Raw genomic sequence first — 20,887 nt, 5'->3', positions numbered from 1 at the left:
GAAGTCTCCCAGCTCTTTGCAGCCATATTGTCAGGGTGGGGACAGATGGCTCTTAGGGACAGATGCCTTCCTTTAGTTCAGCTTGTTTCTGGGGAGCACCAGGGGAGCAGTGTGTCACCACACAGTAAGGAATGGCTGCTTTAGAACCTGGGTCCCCCAAATTGTGAGCTTGAAGAAGTGCTCTGGGTTTCCCCTTCCCTGATTTCCTCCACATGGAGCGTGGGGGATTAGTGCAGAGGGTTTTTATCTCAGAACCCTAAGGATAGAGGTTGAGGGACAGTGGTCCCTACACGGGTTCTGTGTCTGAAAGCTGCCCCCATCTAGGAACTATGTAGCCATGGCCCCTAACTTAATGTGAGTTAGATCTTTTTCTCTGACAAGATAGCTGACATCATAATTTAAGGAAGAACACACTTGCTTAACTCATGATGACAGGGGTTTAAGTACACGCTGGCTAGCTACATTGTTTCTAGGCTGTGATGGGACAGATGCCATGGGAGGGGGGATGTTGATGGAACAAAGCTGCTCCCCTCATGGTGGCCAGAAACAAGAGACAAAGAGAGACGGATGTTGAAGACAAATCACCACCCCAGGAACACACTCCTAGTGACCCACTTTTTCTATAGGTTTCACCTCCAAAAGTTTCCAGTGCCTTCAGATAATAATAGCATCAAAACTTTGACTCCATCGGTGGCTTAATCCAGATCCACTGATGAGGTCAGGGCCCATGGGATCCAGCCACTTCTCAAAGCCCAGCTCTGAACATTGTTGCACTGGGAACCAAGTCTTTAAGCCAGGAGTCTTTTGGGAAATACCTTGTATCAGACTAATGTATACTGAGTACAGATCCACACCCCTCCTAGGAGATAGCTTTGGAAAACAATAACAGTGGGTTGGAGCCTTTTTGCTCTCTGGGGTTGAGAGAAATCCAAAGAAATAGGCTAGGGCCGCAAACTTTGAGGGCACCAGGTGCTGCCAGGGTTGCCTGTGGCCATAAGGACCGAGGGATGAATAAGGTGCTGGTCTTAGTCCACCTTAAGAGCCTTTGATAGCAAGGAGCTAGAGGCAGGGAATGTCACTGCTGGGCAGAGGCCTAGGAAGGCTTCTTAAAGGAGGTGACGTTTGTCCAGGCTGGGGAGGTAGGGAGTATTTCAGCAAGCAAAGGGGAAAGGGGCTGAAGGGACAGCAGGCAGTATGGCCTCAATCCTGCGGGAAGTGGCTTGCAGATGTTCGGTGGGGTGCCTGCTTCTTCTGCAGACTTTTCCCATTGGCGGCATTGAAGTAGGTGGATGTTGGGGAGCAGTGCTATGTCCCTAGTCTGTGTTGAGCCCAGAGCTCTGACCCTTCTGTAGCTAGCTGATCAATGGGACTGACCCCAACCTTCCCGCAGGGCTCAAGAGCTCAGACCACCTAGGGCTACCTAGGGGTCCCCTATCTTCCATTTTGGATCAGAAGTTGGGCCTTCATGGCTGAAACATGGCCTTGCTGTGCAAAAAGCTCCTATCCTTGTCCTGGGGACAGACCCTCTGGATGTCTGAGACTCTGTCTGGGTGCTAGGTTTGCCACAGAGAAACATCCAGAATATAGGAATCAGGCATGTATTGGGGTTCAGATCCCACAGCCTCAGGACAGTTTCCAGACCCTCACTCTGTACCACTGCATACTTCACCTTGTCCTGACCTCTAGGGACCCACAGGTGGCAAACGCTAGCTCTACCTTCATGGTCCAGAGGAGAGGGTGAGCATGTGTACTGCAAACCTTCATCACAGAATCTGTTTCAACAAGGATAAAACAGATGGGGTCTGAGAGGGTGTGGCTGGCCCTGGAGATGCGGGCAGACTTTCTCAAGAGTTGTGGACAGCAATCCAGGAGTGTAGAAAAGGAAGAGAAAACAGATGGGTCAGGTTGGAAAGGGAAGTTGATGTCTGGCAGAGGGCATAGGGTGTGTGCTTTGGGAGGAGAGGCTATGGCTGCGGAGCTGGGCTCAGACCAGCACGATGCCACTGAGAGCTTCCTGCTGCCAGCCAGTGCAGCGACTGTGTCTACCTCACCCTTGCCACACCCCAGTTGCCTGTGTCTGCTCTGTTTCAGAAACTTCATCTGAGTGAAGATGTGGCCGGTGCCACCTTCATGGCTGCTGGAAGCTCGACACCAGAGCTGTTTGCTTCTGTCATTGGTAAGGACACTAGGCAGCTAGGACACAGTGCAGAGAGAGCCAGCTCTGAGACTCAGTTTCCCCCACCTGTAAACCTAAGGCATCAGAGGGGCAGGGAGTAGACAAGTGATTTCTTAGAGTATGGGGTTCTAATAGGTACTGGGCCTCTTATGAGATGAAAATGTTCTAAAATTAGATGATGACCTTCGTTGTAAAATTTTGTGGATCTGCCAAACGGCTGGACTGCATCGCTAGTGATGATAATTATGTCTCAATAAAGCATTTAAAAACATGGGCTTTGGTCATTGAGAAATGAGGACTACTGAGAACACAAGAACAATGGCACTGGGTTTTTGATCCTACTGCACGTACTGGCTTTGTGGGAGCCTAGGCAGTTTGGATGCTTACCTTACTAGACCTGGATGGAGGTGGGGGTTCCTTGGACTTCCCACAGGGCAGAGAACCCTGATTGCTCTTCGGGCTGAGGAGGGAGGGGGACTTCATTGGGGGAGGGGGAGGGAAATGGGAGGCGGTGGCGGGGAAGAGACAGAAATCTTTAATAAATAAATAATTTTTTTTTAAAAAAAGTTCCTAGCATACAAACCTGAAGGCTTGAATTCAATCCCCTAAACCCAAAGAGAGAGTCCACTACTGAAAACTTTCCTCTGACTGCACACATGTATCATTTTACACGCACGTGCACACACACACACACACACACACACACACCATACATATGATAATGATGATCATGATGATGATACACTTAATATGACTTAATGGCAAAACATAAGTGCATGGGAGAGGCAGGTTCCCAGGGCTCCCCTGTGGCTCGGCCATTGCCACTTTCTCATTCCAGGTGTGTTCATCACCCACGGAGATGTCGGTGTGGGGACAATTGTAGGCTCTGCTGTGTTCAACATTCTATGCATCATTGGAGTGTGTGGACTCTTTGCTGGACAGGTCAGTGGAGTTTTTTTCTTTGCCTGCTGAACCAGTCCCTGTTAGATGGGAGTGAGCTTCTCCTGAGATAGTTGGGGGGACCCTGATGAGGCTGGTCACGTCACTTCTCTACGCTCTCCTCCGAACCCACGTCCTCCCCTATACAGTGACCTTGACACTCCTTCCCTTCTCGTGGCTTGAGAATCTGAAAGGCTAGAGCTGTGTTTGGGAACCTGGCCAGTTTATGGTGGGCATTTTCAGGCAATAGCAACAGCTGTTTAAGAAGGATCTCCTTGGACCGTGGTTGGAGTGAGGTCTTGGAGCCATCTGGGCTGCTTGCATCCTCTACAGACACAAGGCTAGCTGTGGTCAGAACCCATTTGACACGAGGTCAGAGTCTCAGGGAATGTTAGGCTTGCCTCACAGCGGAAGACCATGGCAAGGCCCTACCCTGCTCAGGGTGGCAGAGGTAGGCAGGCAGCTGATAGGCCATCATACACACATGTGTCTGCCGTAATGGCCTGGCCACCCCCACTTTCTGGCTTCCCCACACCTGAAAACTTGACTTGGGTTCTATTGCCAGCACCAGCGGTAGCCAAGAGCTAGCAGTAGCTGGGGCAGCAGCCCTGAGCCCATCCTCCCTCCCTCTGGGCAGCTGGCCCAGTCCCAGCCTCTCGGCAACAGCAGCTGATGACTCCTCTCTGACCTGGCAGGTGGTGCGGTTGACGTGGTGGGCTGTGTGCCGTGACTCTGTGTACTACACGCTCTCTGTCGTCGTGCTCATAGTGGTGAGTCAGCCCTCACACCCAAGTGTTGGGTGGTCAGGGCCCCGTGAAGGCACAGGTGCCCTCCTGCCTGTCCTTGACCCTATGGCAGGAGAGGTCACAGCACAGATGGTGGAATGTGTTGACCCCACTGTGTTCATATTGGCCCCTCACACCACTTCTCACACTGTGCCTTCCTCTCTAAAGACCTCAGCCTTGGTCCCTGCATCATGGGATTAAATCCAGGACCATTTTGATACTTAAAAGCCTTGCACGAAACAAAATATCCAATGGAAGTTCAAGCGTGTATCCACATGAGGCCCTTCCAACCCTACATCTTCAGACCCACTTCTAGGAAGCAGGTTTCAGGTTGAGCAATAAACCTAAATACTCAGGAGACTGTGGCTGAAGGACCGTGGTCAAGACCATCTTCAGCAGTGTGGGAGGACCGTATCTCAAATTGAAAACTATAGAAATGAGAAGAGGCAGCTCTGTGGTCGTGGGCCAGCCCGGCATGTGCAGGAAAGGGCCTGTGTGCAGTAGTGCACAGTAAATAATAAGAAGCTAGTGTCTGGGTTCTGTGACACTGCAGAGCGGGGGAGGAACCGCCTCAAAACCATCACAGCAGGCAGCCGGGAGCCCGGGACAAGAAAGGGGGTGAAAAGGCAGAGGAGCCAAAAGAGAACCCCTGGGGTCTGTTAGTGTGGAATGTGCCCCCCAGCCCCCAAGAGCTGGGGTGACATTGTGGCCCGTACAGTGAAGCACACTATCAAGTGTGTGACATCCATAGAGGAGCAATGTTGGTCTCTGCAGTGCTGCATGAGGACAGATGCCTGTGACATGCTGGATTTCAAGGAAACGTGTGACCGTTTCTATCTGTCCAGACCCAAGAGTGTGACTACCCTTATATTCATTATCTTCTGCTTTGTAACAAAATTCCTCCAAGGCTGGGCATGGCTAGGGTGCACTTGCTGTCAAGGGCCAGAGGTATGGCACCCGGGAAGCTACAGCAAGAGGAATGTGAGTCCCAGGCGCTCTTGGCTGTTATATAGTGAGATGCTGTCAAAAAAAAAAAAAAAAAGTTCCCCAAACCAACCAACCAGCTTAAGACAGCGAGCATTGACCCTGCAAGTGAGAAATCTGGGATTGGCTGAGCTAGGAAGAGAAGGGTCTCAGGACACACAGCCAGGTGAGCCCCCTCTTCAGGAACACTCTAGTGACAGTCAGCTGATACCAAAGCAGCAGGCAATCTCACGGGTAGCTGTGCCCTCACAGCAGAGGTGAGGAGGTCAGGTTACAGAAAGGCTGTGCCTTCCACCTTAGAAATGGCCAGCAGCAAGTGAGCACCACCCTCCATGTTCAGATGTAGTTTATCAGTGGGACAACTGAGGCCAGCTCAGAAACTGCCCACCACACTCGGAAAATGACATGGTTAGGGGAAACAAGATACCTATGTGAAATTTCAAAAAAATAAATCCACAGCACCCTGAACATACCATAAATGGGCAATAAAAATAGCTCATAAGAGACTGACGTTCTTTGGGTAATCATTTTGGCAGACAGTCACTAGAATATCCAATGATGTCATCTGTTGCTGGTCCAGAAACTGCCAGCCCTCCACAGCAAAGGCAGGCTGGTGCCAGCATTTGGGGCTTGACCCCAGGGGTGCTGCCCCTCTCCCCACTGTGAAGTGATTTCCCAGATAATGAATTATTCCTCATAAAACTCTGAAATGGCCAAGGAACACTCTTCAGTCTTCATAAGAGTAAATTTCCCTGGTTGTGAATTAAGTATTCACTTTGAACACTTGGGTTTATACAATAAAGTCAAGGTCACTATTTTTCTGCTGCCTGATTTTGTTGTAACATGTTTGCTATATATTTTATCTATTATATGTTTCTTATCCCAAGTGCGAAGAAAACTTCACAGTGTAGAACTGCCTCTGTCTCTTGTCCTCCTCACATTCTTGCTGTCATTGCCTGTAAATGCCAGTAGCCCTCCTTTGGGCTCTATAAGCTAAAAATGTCCCTGTAAAAGCATCTCAGACTCTCCCTCTGTTGTGTGGCCTTCCTCAGAACTGTGGGTCCACAAGACTCCCAATGATGTCTATCTAGGGAGCTTGAAGTGACTTCCTAAGGCAGTGCCCGTGTATGCTGCCCATTGCCACAGACGGTAGACCCAAGTCCAGACAATAGCCCCTAGCCTCTTCTGGTACCATGGATAGGGAGCCTTTTGTTTCCATGGTCTGGTTGTTGGGAGCATCCCTGCCACCTCTTCCTACACTGAGCTGTAGAGTCCACCCCTTCTCTTGGCCACAGAGCATCCTTCATGTGTGTCTTGTCCCAGAGATGCTGGGTGGGATACATACTATGTGGGGTTGTACAGGGGGAAAAAAAGAACCAATAGGTAGATGAAGTGATAGGGAGATGTGAATGGAAAGACTGAGAGATGGGTATATGGACTGATGGATGGAAGGGCAGATGAATGGATGGATGGAAATGCTTTGGGGAATGAGCTCAAGTGATCTTAGATCATGCCACCTGCAAGCTAGAGATCCAGGGAGCTCAGTAGCATAGCCCAGTCCTGGGCCAAAGGCTTGAGAAACCATGGCAGCACTGGCGTAAGTTGTAGAGTTAAAAGGCTGAACATGGAAGGAGAAGGAATGGGGTCATGTTTACCATCCTCTGGCTGCTTTCCTCTGAGTCCTCAGCTAACTTGGTGGTGTCTACCCATAGTGAGGAAGGCTAGCTACTTCCTTCTCAGTCCACTGATTCTAATGCCAGTCCCTTCCACAAACACCCTCGAAGTACCTGGGTACCCCTGAAGCCAGGCAAGTTGGCACTTAAGATTAGCCTATGTGTTCAATTATGTCGTTATCCCTCTACCAGGTATCCCCTCCACACACTCACCCTGCCTTCATTTAGCCTGCTGGACCTTGGAATTCCAAAAGGGGTTACTCTTTGTTTTTAAGAAAACTAGTCCCTAGGCCACACACACACGTGTGATATACATGTAGACACAGATGTATAGCTATCTTCCCTGAATTCTCTCCAATTTTAGCAACTTTATTCTCATATCAGGGGAAGCTCCTGTCCGGTCTACCCCAGCGACTACCTAGGCTATAAGAAAGCATAGGCTGTCTCACTTGGGATGACCACACTGAGCCAGTGAGCATCTCGGAGTTACAGTCGGTTCCCACTACAACCGTCTGAAAGCTGCTGTAGGTTCCCACTAAGGGAAGGTCACCTTCCACGGGGGAGCAACTAGGAAATACAGAGATCGAAGGCCAGTGTGTGTTGGATCCAGGACTGGACTCTGCTTCCCTTGTAATCAGTGTATCCCTTTGTTTCCTTTGCTTTTCCAGTTCATATACGACGAGGAAATAGTGTGGTAAGTTTTTAACTGTTTTCTTATTGTTGCTAACTGTCAATATCTATGTATGCTGGGTTGCCAAATCATTTTCAGATTTAATTTTGGAAGCATAGATCTGCTAGCTTATGAAAGTGATGGGGCTTTCATTCCCAGCAGCCTTGTCTTTGTCCTGTCAGAGCAACAGAATCGTTTCCCCTAAGGTTCCTGCCCAGCTGCTATCAAGATACACATAAAACTAGACTAATGAGGGCACCCCTACTTTACACAAAGATAAGAAAGAGGGAGAAAGGATTTTGTCATGGGTTTGTTTCTGGGAGGAAGAGGTCACAGAGGTGCCCTGGCAAGGCAGTGAGGGAGGGACAGGGTCCCAGATGCCACCGAGACAAAGGCGTGTCATGCAGACCCCTTCCTGTGACTGGTAGAGGAATCAAACTCAAGGATCGTAGAGGTCTTACTACAAAAATCAAGACACTGGCAAATGCCTGCCTCACAAGCAGTGAGTGCCTGAGTTCAGATCCCCAGCAACCACACAAAAAAGCCAGGTATAGGGACGTACATCCTAATTCCAGCACTGCGGGGAGAGGCAGGAGAATCCCCAGGGTCCCTCTGCCATCCTGTCTGCCCAAATCAGCGCACTCCAGTTACAGTAAGAGACCTTGTCTCATACAACAAGGTGGAGAATGACTGGGAGAAGCTCCCCAGTGTTGACCTCTGAGCTCCACATACCACACGCGTGAGTGTGCACTCGTATGTATATATGTATGCACATGTCCAGACACATATACCACATGCAGACACATCAAAGCAAGCACATTTTTAAAAATAATTTTTAAAAGAAAATACTTGTGATACTAAACAGGAGTTAGCTTTCTTTTTTATTTTTTTATTTTTGGAGTTGACTTTCTTAAATTGAGATTCATGAAGTACAAACTTCTAAGGAATACGCTGATTCTTCCTCCCTACTCCTTGGGGGTATGTTGGCATCTTAGTTCATATGCCACACAATTGCCTTGTCATTGGCATCGTCCAGAATCTGTCCCAGCACTTGGGAGGCAGAGGCAGGCGGATTTCTGTGTGTTCGAGACCAGCCTGGTCTACAAGAGCTAGTTCCAGGACAGGCTCCAAAACCACAGAGAAACCCTGTCTCGAAAAACAAAAACAAAAAACAAAAGAAACAGAATCTGCATTCTTCAGTTAGCATCTTCTGAGAACAGCAATTGCTTGACAAGAGTGACGTCATGCCCGGCACCCAGAGAGCCCCAGCTAAAGGCCACACCTGGTCTCATGTCTTCAGCTGTAGATGGATTGGGATGGGTTGTACTGAGATGATCTGTAGGTCCATTTCTGGTCCATGAACTGCATGTTAGCAAGGAATGGGTTCCCAAAACGACTGGCCAAGCCCAGTTTACAGAGGCTTCAGCACATTTTCAGAGAAGCAAAAACTGTGTAGCTTCTCAAGTTTGCGATCACAGACGCAACCCCACTCTCCACACAATAGTTTGTGGCGTTGGGTTATATCCACAAGACAGCAGTAGAAGAATGTTCCAGAAAGACAATACCACACTATACCTGGTAGATGGCCCAAAAGGCTTCTGTGCCCCACCCATGTCCCTTTCCCAGGGATTGTGCCTTCCTGTTCCCATAGCCTCTCTGGTCCCTGACAAGACTCTAGAGTGGTCCTAGGTTCTCTTAAGGCTAAGACCATGGGATTTGGCATCTGGGGGGTGACAGCTGGAAGTGGGGCTCTCCTTAGTCCTCTAGACTGCTATGATTGAGAAGACCCAAACCCAGCCTTCTCTCAGTTACCAAGAGGACTCTCAATGACAAACAACCCTATTCTGGGGTGTCCCACCTGAATTCCTGGGACAGAAAAGCAAGGCTATCCCACCTTGCCACTAACCTTGACCATGCAGCCCCAGCCTGTGGGTACCATGGCCTCCTGCATGCTAACCATACTCTCCTTTATCTCTCCAAGGTGGGAAGGCCTGGTGCTCATCATCTTGTACGTGTTTTATATTCTGATCATGAAGTAAGTGGCCTCTCCCTTTCCCTGAGACCTGGAGGCACCCTTGCCTCCATATCCTACTTTTGTCCTTGCTCAGAACAGGGAATGTCCTCGGTCCCACCTTTCAGTTTCTTTGGGGCAGCCTTCATTCTCTAGTGGACATGGTCAGGGCATCCACAGTGGGGAACTGCATCAGACACTGGTGTCGTTCTTTCCCAGGTTAGGGGACAATGCTGGGAGACTGATGTAGGGCAGAGAGATACTGCTTTCCAAAAACGAGTCCCCAGAAAACACCCGTGTCCCTCCCTGCTCTGGGAAGCTCCTCTGCCCCAGGGTATAACCACTCTTTTGCTGTTTCAATAAGTCTAGCAACAATCCCATCCTCAAGGCTCATCAATTTAACCTCTGTCCCAGGCTTTATCAAATGCCAATTGCCAAACCACTGCTTATCCCAGCAACAAAGCCCTCTCATAATTTTGGGGGTGTATTCTGGGTTGGAAAACCTTGAGCTACTTGGGAAGCTGCCTGAATCCAAATCACCGTAAAACTACCCATGAGGAAGACTAGACAGCCACAAAGATGAAGTTCTGACATATGCTTCAGTAAGAATGAACCTTTTAAAGCTCACCAGATAGAAGCAGCCATTCCCAAAAGGCCAATGTTACATATAATTCAGTGTTCACAAGATATCCCGAAGGGTCAAGTCCATGTCACATAGATTAGAGGTCAGTGAGAGGTTGGAGTGATGGGGACTGATTAGTGGGTGCAGGCTTGCTGTTGGGATGATAAAAATAGTTGGGGAATTATTAATGATGATTGTATAATATTAAGTATAATCAATATCATCAAAGTTCTTAGAACATAGGAAATAGCTATAGTGATAAATTATATATATATATGAGTGTGTATAATACATATGGATTTATGTACATATGTATATGTGCATATGTGTAATTCTACCAAAAAATAACTATTTATGAATATTTATGAGCCTAGCTGTATGCAGGTTTCTCTTCTCTCAAGTGATTAAAAAGAGAAGACCATGGGTATTATGAGAGTCCTCACCTTTATATAAAGCATCATATTGTATAAATACCTCACAAAAACATATTTTCTAAAATGGGAAAATTTAAGTGTCTAGCAGCCCGGGAATTCTTTAGTGACTGCCGTTGACGGCAGCTGAGAGATGAAGAGCCACTGTCTCCTCTCAGAGGATGGCTGTAATGGCCTTGAGTGACATGGGAGGTAGATGGTCACCAAGCAGCCCACTTGAGCAACAGTTGCTCTCTGGGGAGGGAAAAGGTGTGGTGGGGATGCCACCTTTGAGCCTGTCCTGTTGGTTGGGCTGGATTGCTTTTTTTAGAATAAGCTCTAAGAAGCATTAAATGCCTTGGCTGTAAGGCCTCTGACACCCCGAGGAGGGCACTCTAGCCTGCTCTAGTGGAAGCAGGGACCTCCAGACTGCACATGCTCCCAACGTTCCTGCTAGAAACCTCAACTGGACAGCCTTCCTGGTTACCATGTATGCCCAGCAACCTGTGACTGTATGCCTGGTGCCCCATGCATCTGGTAGGGTGAGACCCCCCTCCACTGCTCTGACCTCCTGCCTTACCTGACTCACAGGTACAATATGAAGATGCAGACGTTTTTCACAACCAAACAAAAGAGCATTGCAAATGGTAACCCAGTCAGCAGCGAGCTGGAAGATGGTAATGACCTCTATGACGGTAGCTATGACGACCCTTCTGTACCATTGCTGGGGCAAGGTAAGGCTGAGCAGACAGGAGCTGTGGACCCTTGTGGAAGCCACTCTGCAGACACACACATACACATGCACACACACACACACACACACACACACACACACACACACACACGCTGTCATCATAAACCTTTAGTCCTGAACACCCCAAATGAGGAAAGAAGACCCATGTTTGAGATGTTACTCAGATCGACAGTTCACTTAATGAGAAAGAATCAAAGGGGGAAATCCTATTTTAAAAAAAAATACATGAGTTAAATCAGAAATTTCCCCATGCTTCCAGAGGCAGGTGGGAAGTCCGATTGACTTTAGACATGCAATGTTGTTGCCCAAGAGAAAAGCCCAGAATAGGAAGCTTAAGTGGTAAAACCTGGGCCTCCCTGTGCATCTCAAGTGCCAGGCCATGTCCCTGGGAAATCCATCCTGGACAGTGTCACCTCCTAGGCTTGTGAACACTTGCCTAAAGGGACAACCTTGGAGTATCACAGCAGCCCAGCTTATCCCAGAGGCCTGCTTGGAGGCCCATTGCTGAAAATAGCGTTATTGAAGCTAGACAACAACGTGAACTCTAAGGGAGACATACATGGATCTAATCTACATGGGAAGTAGAAAAGACAAGATCTCCTGAGTAAATTGGGAGCATGGGGACCTTGGGAGAGGGTTGATGAGGAAGAGAGAGGCAGGAAGGGGAGCAGAGAAAAATGTAGCGCTCAATAAAAATCAGTTTAAAAAAAAAAAAAGAAAGAAAATAGCTTCATTGCCCTAGCTCTTCTAGGAACCAGAAGCCTCTGGAGCCAGGCCCTATCATCTTGGTCACAGTCTTTGAATTGTCTTGATCTGAGAGCTACATTTTTGGGAATATCCTCAATTCTTAATAATTCAGCCAGTTGTCAGGTAACACCCCTGCCATGGGTCAGCTGTCCCGTCCAGACCAGTTTTAAAGCCTGAATGGTACTTGTGTTGGGAAAAGGAAGTCCAGGGCTGTGTGGCAACCTTGGTCCACTCCAGGTGTCCTCTACCCTTTTCCTCAGTGCCCCAGGAAAGTCTCAGTGTTTCATAGGGGTCTTTAGCTTGCTTGTTGTATCAGGAGTGGGTGAACTCAGAGGTTCTCCTTGTCTGTAGTGGTGGCTAAGGAACCTGTGTTCCTCGACCCTCTGTAGCCTCTACCCTGGGCAGAGCAAGCAGAAGTTTCCTCTCAGATGCATTTTGCACAAGTCTCCTGTCATGTCTTGGATTTTCCCAAGAGGAAGGTGCTTGTCACAGATGCTCTACTGAGTGACACATCTTTCTTTATGGAAGAGGAAACCCATTGAAACAGGAAAGGGGTTTCAATTCAGGGGAACCCCCTTTTGCCCCTGGAGACACCCGCATGAGGGACAGCCCCAAGGAAGGCTGGAGATGAAGGCATTATACATGTCTCATAAAGTCCCAGCTGGCGTCAGTGGGAGCAAGTTGTGGGACACCGCCCACTGAGGGGGAAGCTCCAACACTGGCCATGGTTTGGGATTTAGCCCTCCATAGTCACAGAGACTCTGGGGTACCCATTGCAGGTCCCAAAGTCTGGCAGGAGAGAGGCTGCCCTGCTTAGCACATAAGCGATACCAGAAGGTCCTTTAAACCTGGGTGGCAAAAAAAAAAAAAAAAAAAAAAAAAAGATCTGAGTGGAGAATGAGGATGTGCCCACTTCCTGCTGCAGTGTCCAAATGCTGCCTCCTGTCCTGAGGCTGGCAGTGGATGCCCAACCCCAGTGCCCTGTGAGAGTCACTGTGTGTGAGATCCTCAACTCTAACTTGCCCAGGAAGTTCAGGCTCCCCAAGCCTGCTGCCCATAATCATGGCCTTTTCCTGGAGCTCTGTGGTAATTCTCCATCACTTTTGAACCAAGAGACAGTAGGGATTCGTGGGTTTAATACCACCATCTCTACATCCAAGGTAACTTCTAAAAAGTTGGAAGACTGGTCACTAAGTTGGCCCAGGCACTGGGACTGAGGGAGAAGTGTCTCTTACCCCTTATTAAACAGATGCGTTTATAGCAAAGGCCATGGGAGGAAAGGGTCCCAGAAGGTTGGATAATGAGGCACAGGCTCTGACTTCTGGGTTTGGAGAACCTACCTAGATGTGTGGACTCAGGGACTGCATCCAGTCTTTACTGTCCCCAGAAGACACTCCCTGGAGCCACTGACAAGTTGTTATAGCATAATTTCCCCTGGGAAGAGTGGGAGGAAGAGCTCCCAGTGACACCCCAGGACTGAGATGGCCAGGACGTCTCACTTTGGTTGTCTGACAAGGTTGCCATGGCAGGAGACAACATCACATCCTTTCCCCCATCCTCAGCCTCCTGACAGGTGGCTCTCTAGTCACGGTACCGAAAAGGGTGTCTGAATCGCCTCCTGACATTTTGAGGAGTCTCTTGGGCTGGGCTTGTAACTCAATGGTAGGGTGCTTGCTCGGCACACACAAGCCTCTAGGAAGAATAAATAGGAAATAAACTGCTCTCCCCAACCCTGGATTCTCATATAAAATCCAAAGCTTAAAGCTCAGCTTATTTGTAGGAGAAGCAGAGAGAGGCTCTGTTGTACTTAAATATTCTTAGACACCATGTAGCTCAACTGAACATTTCGGTCTTCTGACTACTTCTCTGGTGGCCTTGTTCACAGCCTTACAGCCAAATCTACCTGGCCACCGGGTCCCATATTGGATGAAGTTTATCTAGCGCAGAGAGCTCTCCAGGAGACCTTCCAAGCTGCCCTGATGTTAGTTAGACACAACCTAAGTTTAGAAAGAGACAGGAGGGGCAATACCAGGCCTTGGATGGAACTGCCAGGAAAGCATCTTGTGGCTGAGTACCTTCTGGCCTACCACGCTCAGCTTCGGCGTGATGTGGGCAAGAGAGCCAGGTGTCATGGCTCCTGCCTCACAGGCTGCACAAGCTTTTGAGAGCAAGTACTGTCCACGGGGCACCTGTAATGAAGCTGGTTCTACAGAATGGAGTGTAGTACCTGCTACAGGGGTTTGCTGGGGGCCGCTCCCTCTGGCAGCCCAGAGTGTCGAGGCTCCCTGTGGAAGGAGCCTGCTACTAACACCCTCCTTCATGCAACCCCCCGGCATCCCTACCAGCAAGAGCTCTGCCCCCAGATTCTGCCGCCGCACGCTAACCCACCTGTGGCCATCTGTGCCAGCCTCTGTGTCCTTAACTCTTCTTCTAAATTGTAAGTAATCTGCTCTCCTCCTGGCCATAACACACGCTTTTGAGCAATAAACACAGTCCATGAGCCAAGCCCCACACTGTCCACCTCTGTGAAGGTTGGTGTCCGTCTTGGAGAGGCTCATGGGCCTCTGGCTGTTTCTAATCCACCTGCCTCCTGTCTGCTGAGCCTTGCTGCCTGCGTGGGGTGTAGTGTCTGTGAGTGCGTTTGCCTGGGCAGGGGGAGGGAGGCTGTTTGCTGTGCATTTGGTGCGTTTTTATACCATTAACTTCTGCATGAGTTTGCCCTCTGGACCTGCTCCTTGGTCACTCAGCTCTTCATGCGGGACGCCATGGGATCTGGGAACGGGTGCAGAGGAACACCATACCTCTTCTTAGCCCCTTCAAGGGGACGTGCTACTTGCTTCAAGGGTGCTGTGTTCGTGAGTGGTTTGATTACTTACCCTGGTGCTTGGAATGCCATGCCGAGTGCCTGTGGACACAGGCACAGGACTGGGATTATGTATGGTCTCCCAAGGGAAAAGAAAGAGTTGGAGAGGGGAGCCAACCACATTGAGGATGTCAGGGTTCATCTAAGACACTGAGCCCAGATGGCAGCATATCCTCAGATAAACAGACTCCCTCTAGGACCCTTAAAGTCTGGTCTAGAGCATGGGGCCAAATCTTTGACCAACCAGCTTGCCTTCTGGGAAACAAAATTGAAAGCAGCCACCCCAATAGCAGTGAAGATGGCCCACCTCAAGACAGAGCAAAGGCCTCTAGGAATTGTTAAAGTGATACTGTCCTCTGTTCCCAGCATTTCCACTCCTAAAGACCTTTATTGACTTGGAAAGTTTTATCCGAGTGTCTGAAAATCAAGGTGGTGGTAGTGGGCCTGTCTTTGTCATGAGTGACAGATGTAGGGACCTGTCTATGGCATAGGGAGGTTGTCCCAGTGAGTTTTAGGCAAGACACTGAAAGACCCTTGCAGCTAGCCAAGGCTGAACCCCCCCCCCCCCAGAAGACAGGGATCTGAGAGAGCCAGGCGCCAACCATGGAGAAGCCAGGTGTAGCACATGAGTAACAGGGCACCTGATGAATCTGTCTAACTTGCTGAGTCATGGGTATGTCAGAAGTAAGCCACACTTTGAAGGGAGATGCTGAAGCTGGGTTTCTGACCTCAGAGTAGCTGCCAGCTACCAAGCATTGCCCCAAGATGCTGGCCATGAGGGAAGTGAGTCCCTATCACTAGGGCACTGTCCTCCAAGGAGTCAACACTGATCATGAGTTGTGCTCTATAGTGAAGGAGAAACCTCCCTACAGCAAGACCCCAGTGGTGATGGTGGATGAGATTCTGAGCTCTAGCCCTCCCAAGTTCACCTTCCCGGAGGCCGGCCTGCGCATCATGATCACCAACAAGTTTGGGCCCAGGACCCGACTACGGATGGCCAGCAGGATCATTATTAATGAGGTAAGTTAACCCAACACACAGGTACAGCCTGTAACCCTCAGACTGCATGTGGTGAGGAGTAGCTATGAACGCCACCCAACACAAAATTGTAACCTTGCCTAAAACACAAATTTTTTTAACTCAAATACATGCCTCTCAAGCATGAACTTTGCAGATGACAAGACCATGTTGCATGTCAGAAAGGCTGGGTACACTGGCTAGCAGAACGTGAATAGCCTTGGGTGGGTCTGGCAGTTCCACAGGCTCTGTCCCCTTAGGACTCTTCCTGGAGTTTCAGGGATGGGAGGAAGGAAGGGTAGGGGGCCTGCAGAGGCTTGTCATGGAAGCTTAAGCAGAAGGTGGAGGAACACCACACCTAAGCTATTTCACTATTTGTCAGTTGCTAGAGCCGAGCTAATTAGAGAAAGGGGAACCTGCAGTATGGGTGGTTTCTTCACAGGGTTAATTAGAGAACCAAGCATGAACATACTCCCGTTCTCTGTGGATTATGACCCTTGAAGAATCACCAGTTGTCTTAGTGTTCTGTTGCCGTTCACCACAACCAAGGCAATTTATAAAAGGAAACCTTTAATAGGGAGCTCGCTTACAGTTTCAGAAGATTAATCCATCATCCTGGCAGGGAGCGTGGCAAAAGGCAAGCAGGCATGGTGCTAGAGAAGGAGCTGAGAGCTCACATCCGATCCACAAGTTGCAGGGAGGGGTAGGGAGGGGTACCGGACAGAAGGAGGGAGACAGACAGACAGATGGATTCAGACTGGGTCTGGTGTGTATAAACAGCCATTTTTATCTTTTTGCCGTGGAGCACAAGTCACAGCACAAGGGGGAAGAAACTCCTGGAGGCAGATTTCCTCCTACTCAGCAGGAGATTAAACAACTTGGGGTGGAGGGGACGAACTCCAAAGTCTCCCCCCTCACCCAAAACTTTTCTTTAAGACTTCTACATTCTTGGGGCCAAAGCCCACCCCACTGACACACCTCCTGCCACAAAGCCACACCTCTTAATTCTTCCCAAGCAGTTCCACTAGCTGGGGACCAAGCATTCAAACACTTGAGTCTATGAGAACCATTTGCCTTCAAACCACCAGACTGGTGAATGGGGGATTTGTTCTTCACACCTGGTGTTCTGAGTGTCTCCTCCTTTGGAAACGGTAGTCAGAACTTGGCTAGCACTCAACCAGACTGCAAATGTAACATAGTATGTTACCCAGCAGCTTAGCCTGTTTCCAGGCCTTGCTTTCTAAGTACATTCTATATCTTGCTGGCTTTATTCTCTGAAGCATGCAGTGGCCAGAGGACCAAGACAGTGAAACTTAGCACACGGATGTCTGCAAAAGCATTATTCCTCAGAGTCTAAAGGTTGTCTCTTTGGGACACTTATGCTTTGATTCATGGTTCAGTGTGTCATGTATGGGTGGAAAGCAAGGGGAATGAATTCTGGTCTATATTTGTGAAATTCATTTCAGGGAACTTTTATAGAATCCTGCCCATTTGTCAGAAGCATGAGAATCCCACCCACAGGGTGCTGTGGGGAGTGTAGAAAATAACTCCAGAAGACTGGGGGCAAGGACTTTATAGCATCTTTTATCACATAGGTTTGGAGTTGTTTATTTGTTTGAGAAAGCTAGGCTGGTCTTGACTTCATGGTGCGGTCCAGGCTGACCTAGAACTCAGGATCCTCCTGCCTCAACTTCCTTGCACTGGGCTTACAGTTATGTGCACCACGCCAGGCCAGCAGGTTTTGCTGGTAAATACAAGTAGTTGGTAGCACAAGTGTTTTCAGCTGCTGGGGTTGCCCTGCTCTGTGAGGTAGCCTGAGTACCACGGAGTCTGGGCTCCGGAGAAAGGAAGTGAATCCTGATCTCACACCCACCACTAGATCTCTGTCTCCCTGGTCTCAGTTCCTGTTTGAGGTTCCTGGACAGGGTGTTTGCAGCTTTCAAGATTCATCCACATGCATGGGAGGGTTGTGCCTGGGGCCTAAGCAGTGACTTTAAAGACAGTCGTCATAGGATGGGACAGAGGAAAACAAAACCCACAACATATCTGGGCTTATTTCTTGAGACACTCTGAGGAAGTAGCTCAGTCAGTACGGTGCTTGTCTCGAAAGCATAGGGACCCAAGTTCAATCCTCAGAACTTGCATTTTAAAAGCCGGGCCTGTTGGCGTGTACTTGCGATCCCAACACTGAGGTTCCGTTTTAAATAGAAATGGCAGACAGCTCTTAAGGCTAACCCATTGTCTTCCACATGAGTGGTCACCCATTGCATGCACACCTACGCATTTGCGCTTGCATATATGCACCTGCATTTGTATGCACATAATAATGCTCTTGTAAACACACAAATACACACACAGTCATTCACACATGCGTGTATGCATATATATGACACTGTGGTCTCATGTCCTCGGTCATTTTAAAGATTGTCTTTAATTTTCATTTTTAAGTATGCACATGTGTGTGGGATAGGGTAGAATCCTCTGTTGACTCTGAAGCCAGAGCTGCACCCTCTACAGTCTTCACCTTAATCCTGTCGTGGAGCAATGGCCCTGCCTTTATATTCTGTCTCTGCAAAAATAGGTCTTTCTTTATTTGTTTTTGTTTGTTTGGGATTTCATGGACGGATTTTCACCTAATCCCAGCTAACTTACCAAATACTGAGTGTTTTGGCCTGGCTATCAGACAAAGGCCCTTTCGCTCTTTTTGGTGGACTGTGGTAAGGACTGTTTGTAGAAAAAGGTTGAGAAGTACCCCTCATCCCAACACATACACACATGTATCCACCTCCCAACATGCACACACACGCACACACACACTCGCACGCATGCACATACGCCACACTTTTCCTGGCTTAGGAATCTTTGTCTCGAGCCTACGTGAAGACAGCTCAGCAATATTCAGAGCAAGGGTGAGCCTTTGTTATGAGTGGCAATGCCCCCCTCCATGAGACCACCAGGATGGATGCTGGGCACCTCATTATGGAAGTTTATTGAGAACCACATCTCTGCCCCTGAGTCTCCTGTTGGATTGGTAGGGAATGGTTTGAATGTTCCTGTGGAATGCCCATGACCCACAGGGCTGACCCATAAGGGAACAGGTGAAGAGAGCTGAACAGAGATAGGGCCCAGAGAATGTGAGGCCTTGGGGTTTCTTGTAGCCCAAATTGTTCTCCAACTACACTAGGTGTCCAAGCATAATCCCTGATTATGATCTTACTGCCCTCCTGCCTCTAGTCTTCAAGTGCTGGGGCTCCAGGCATTTGCCACCAGGCCTGGTTTATTAAGTGTGGGGTTCAAACCCAGGCTTTCATGTATGCTAAGCAAATAGGCTACCCACTGAGTTATGTCCTCAGCCCTGTTGATTTCATTCGATATGCCTTCTGTTCATGCCTATGTTCAAAGAAGCCATGGATGAACTACACAAAACCAGCCTGGCTAGGATGGCTCCAAAGCTGCTTTTGTCATTAGCCATGTCAAAGGGTGGGGATGGGTTTGGTGGAAGCTGCTGGCTTTGGAGAACATACTCATCAGACATGAACTGAGACTCAGAAGGACAACCCATTGACCAAAAACCTAGTAAGATGTTTGGAGCGTTGGTTGTTGGAGATGGACTGAATGAAGCTGGATTCCATACTAGCACACACCCAGAACAGGTTAAAGGGAAAGGACCAACTACAGCAAGGTTTAGCAAGGATGGAAAGCAACTAATGGCTGTTGTTAAAAGGGGGGATTGTAAGACAGAAGACAATGCATGGTTCTACGTCACTCAGATTGGTGTCTGTCTTGCCTCCTGTCCCACAGCGACAGAGGTTGATCAACTCGGCCAATGGTGTTAATAGCAAGCCACTGCAAAATGGGAAACATGAGAACATGGAGAATGGAAACGTCCCTGGGGAGAACCCTGAAGACCCGCAGCAGGGCCAGGAGCAGCAGCCGCCACCACAGCCACCACCCCCAGAACCAGAGTCAGTAGAGACGGTCTTCCTGTCCCCCTTCTCAATGCCTGGTGAGTCTGGGGGTGCTGGTCTTCTAGCCATGCTTCTGTGGGTACCTTTGGAACCATGCCTGGGTCTTCCGGATGGAGGCCCTGATCCTGGAGTGGAAGAGAACTGGTACAGAGAGCCAATATTAGGTCACCAGGGTGCCCTAAGGCAGTGGATAAGTGAACTGTCAGTAGTCCAGGGAAGAGCTAGTTAGATACAGACATCGCTGAATGTGGTTGTAGCCCAAGGGCCAGAGAGAGGCCATTTTGCCTACAGGAAGCACTGGTAACTCCTAGTGACCACACTTGAATGCTCTGGGCAGCTGGTCTGTCTTATAATAAAAAAGCAACAACCAGTAATACTATTTCTATGGATACTAGTGGCGAGGGTATAGACCCATAATCAGGGGGGTTGTTACATGGACCCATGCACTGATGCAGGGGTCCAAAGAAGGTGGCATCAGGTGTCACTATCCATCTTATTCCCTTGAGATAGGGCCTGTGACTGAATCTGGAGCTAGGCCGGTGGTCAGAAAGCCCAAGAGATCTTCCTGTCTCTGCCTCCCACAGCACTGGGGTTACAAGCTCATACAGCTGCACCTGGCTTTTTATGTAAGTGCTGGAGATTCGAACTTTGGTCTTCCTGCTTGCATAGCAAGCACGTTTACTGGCTGGACCACCTCTGTGGACATCCTTACACTCCTGCCCTTCGCTTTCATGAGCAGGACACTTTTGTCCATGTATGACCTCACTTCTAGATAGGGTAGTGTAAGGTGAAACTGCTCCTTACTGGACACATCTGGATGTGCGTCTGTAAAGAAGCCAGGTCAAACCACAGGCTGCCTCAGGTCTTTGAGCATCCTCCTATCTCTCTTGGAGTCTGCCCTACAGGCCTAGGGTCATCCAGCTGCTGAGTCCTTGCTAAATTTGCCTGCTCTTTCCTCTCCGGTCCCCTCAGCTCCAGCCACACTGGCATCGTCACTGCTGTCCCTCAGACATGCCACTCATGTTCCTACCTTGGTACTTTCACACTGCTCTTGCAGGAAAGCACTTGCCTCGGTCATCCACATGGCTTGCTCCCTCGCTTCTGCTCTGGTGCCACCATTATCAGTATGGTCTTCCCAGGTCACCTCATTGTAAATACTTTATACAATTTTTTATCTTGTGTGTCTCCCTCCACTAAACTATCAGTTCCCTTGGGGCAGGCATATTTGTCTATTTGACGTATTTCTGTATCCCAGCACCATATCTGCA

At 49.0% G+C, this 20,887-nt stretch overlaps 1 protein-coding gene across 2 annotated transcripts in view; it reads left to right on the top strand.

Annotated features, from left to right (window-relative positions):
• Positions 1 to 20,887, top strand: part of Slc24a4 (solute carrier family 24 member 4) — a 142,984-nt gene that overhangs the window by 91,847 nt on the left and 30,250 nt on the right. Inside the window, exons 5-12 of one of the 2 annotated variants that reach the window (XM_041633204.1) lie at positions 2,092 to 2,176; positions 3,015 to 3,118; positions 3,811 to 3,885; positions 7,226 to 7,251; positions 9,209 to 9,262; positions 10,862 to 10,947; positions 15,485 to 15,654; positions 19,453 to 19,657. In XM_041633204.1, the coding sequence (XP_041489138.1) occupies positions 2,092 to 2,176; positions 3,015 to 3,118; positions 3,811 to 3,885; positions 7,226 to 7,251; positions 9,209 to 9,262; positions 10,862 to 10,947; positions 15,485 to 15,654; positions 19,453 to 19,657 (805 nt within the window). Of the gene's footprint in view, positions 1 to 2,091; positions 2,177 to 3,014; positions 3,119 to 3,810; positions 3,886 to 7,225; positions 7,252 to 9,208; positions 9,263 to 10,861; positions 11,005 to 15,484; positions 15,655 to 19,452; positions 19,658 to 20,887 lie in introns of both variants that reach the window. The other variant, XM_041633203.1, reaches the window with a different exon arrangement.

The sequence above is a fragment of the Microtus oregoni genome, unplaced genomic scaffold (genome assembly GCF_018167655.1).
Source record: "Microtus oregoni isolate MIOR12 unplaced genomic scaffold, Mior012 000043F_ref0000047, whole genome shotgun sequence".
Lineage (NCBI taxonomy): Eukaryota > Metazoa > Chordata > Mammalia > Rodentia > Cricetidae > Microtus > Microtus oregoni.
The sequence above is the reverse complement of the archived record's forward strand: the minus strand, read 5'-3'. Positions and strand labels throughout refer to the sequence as shown.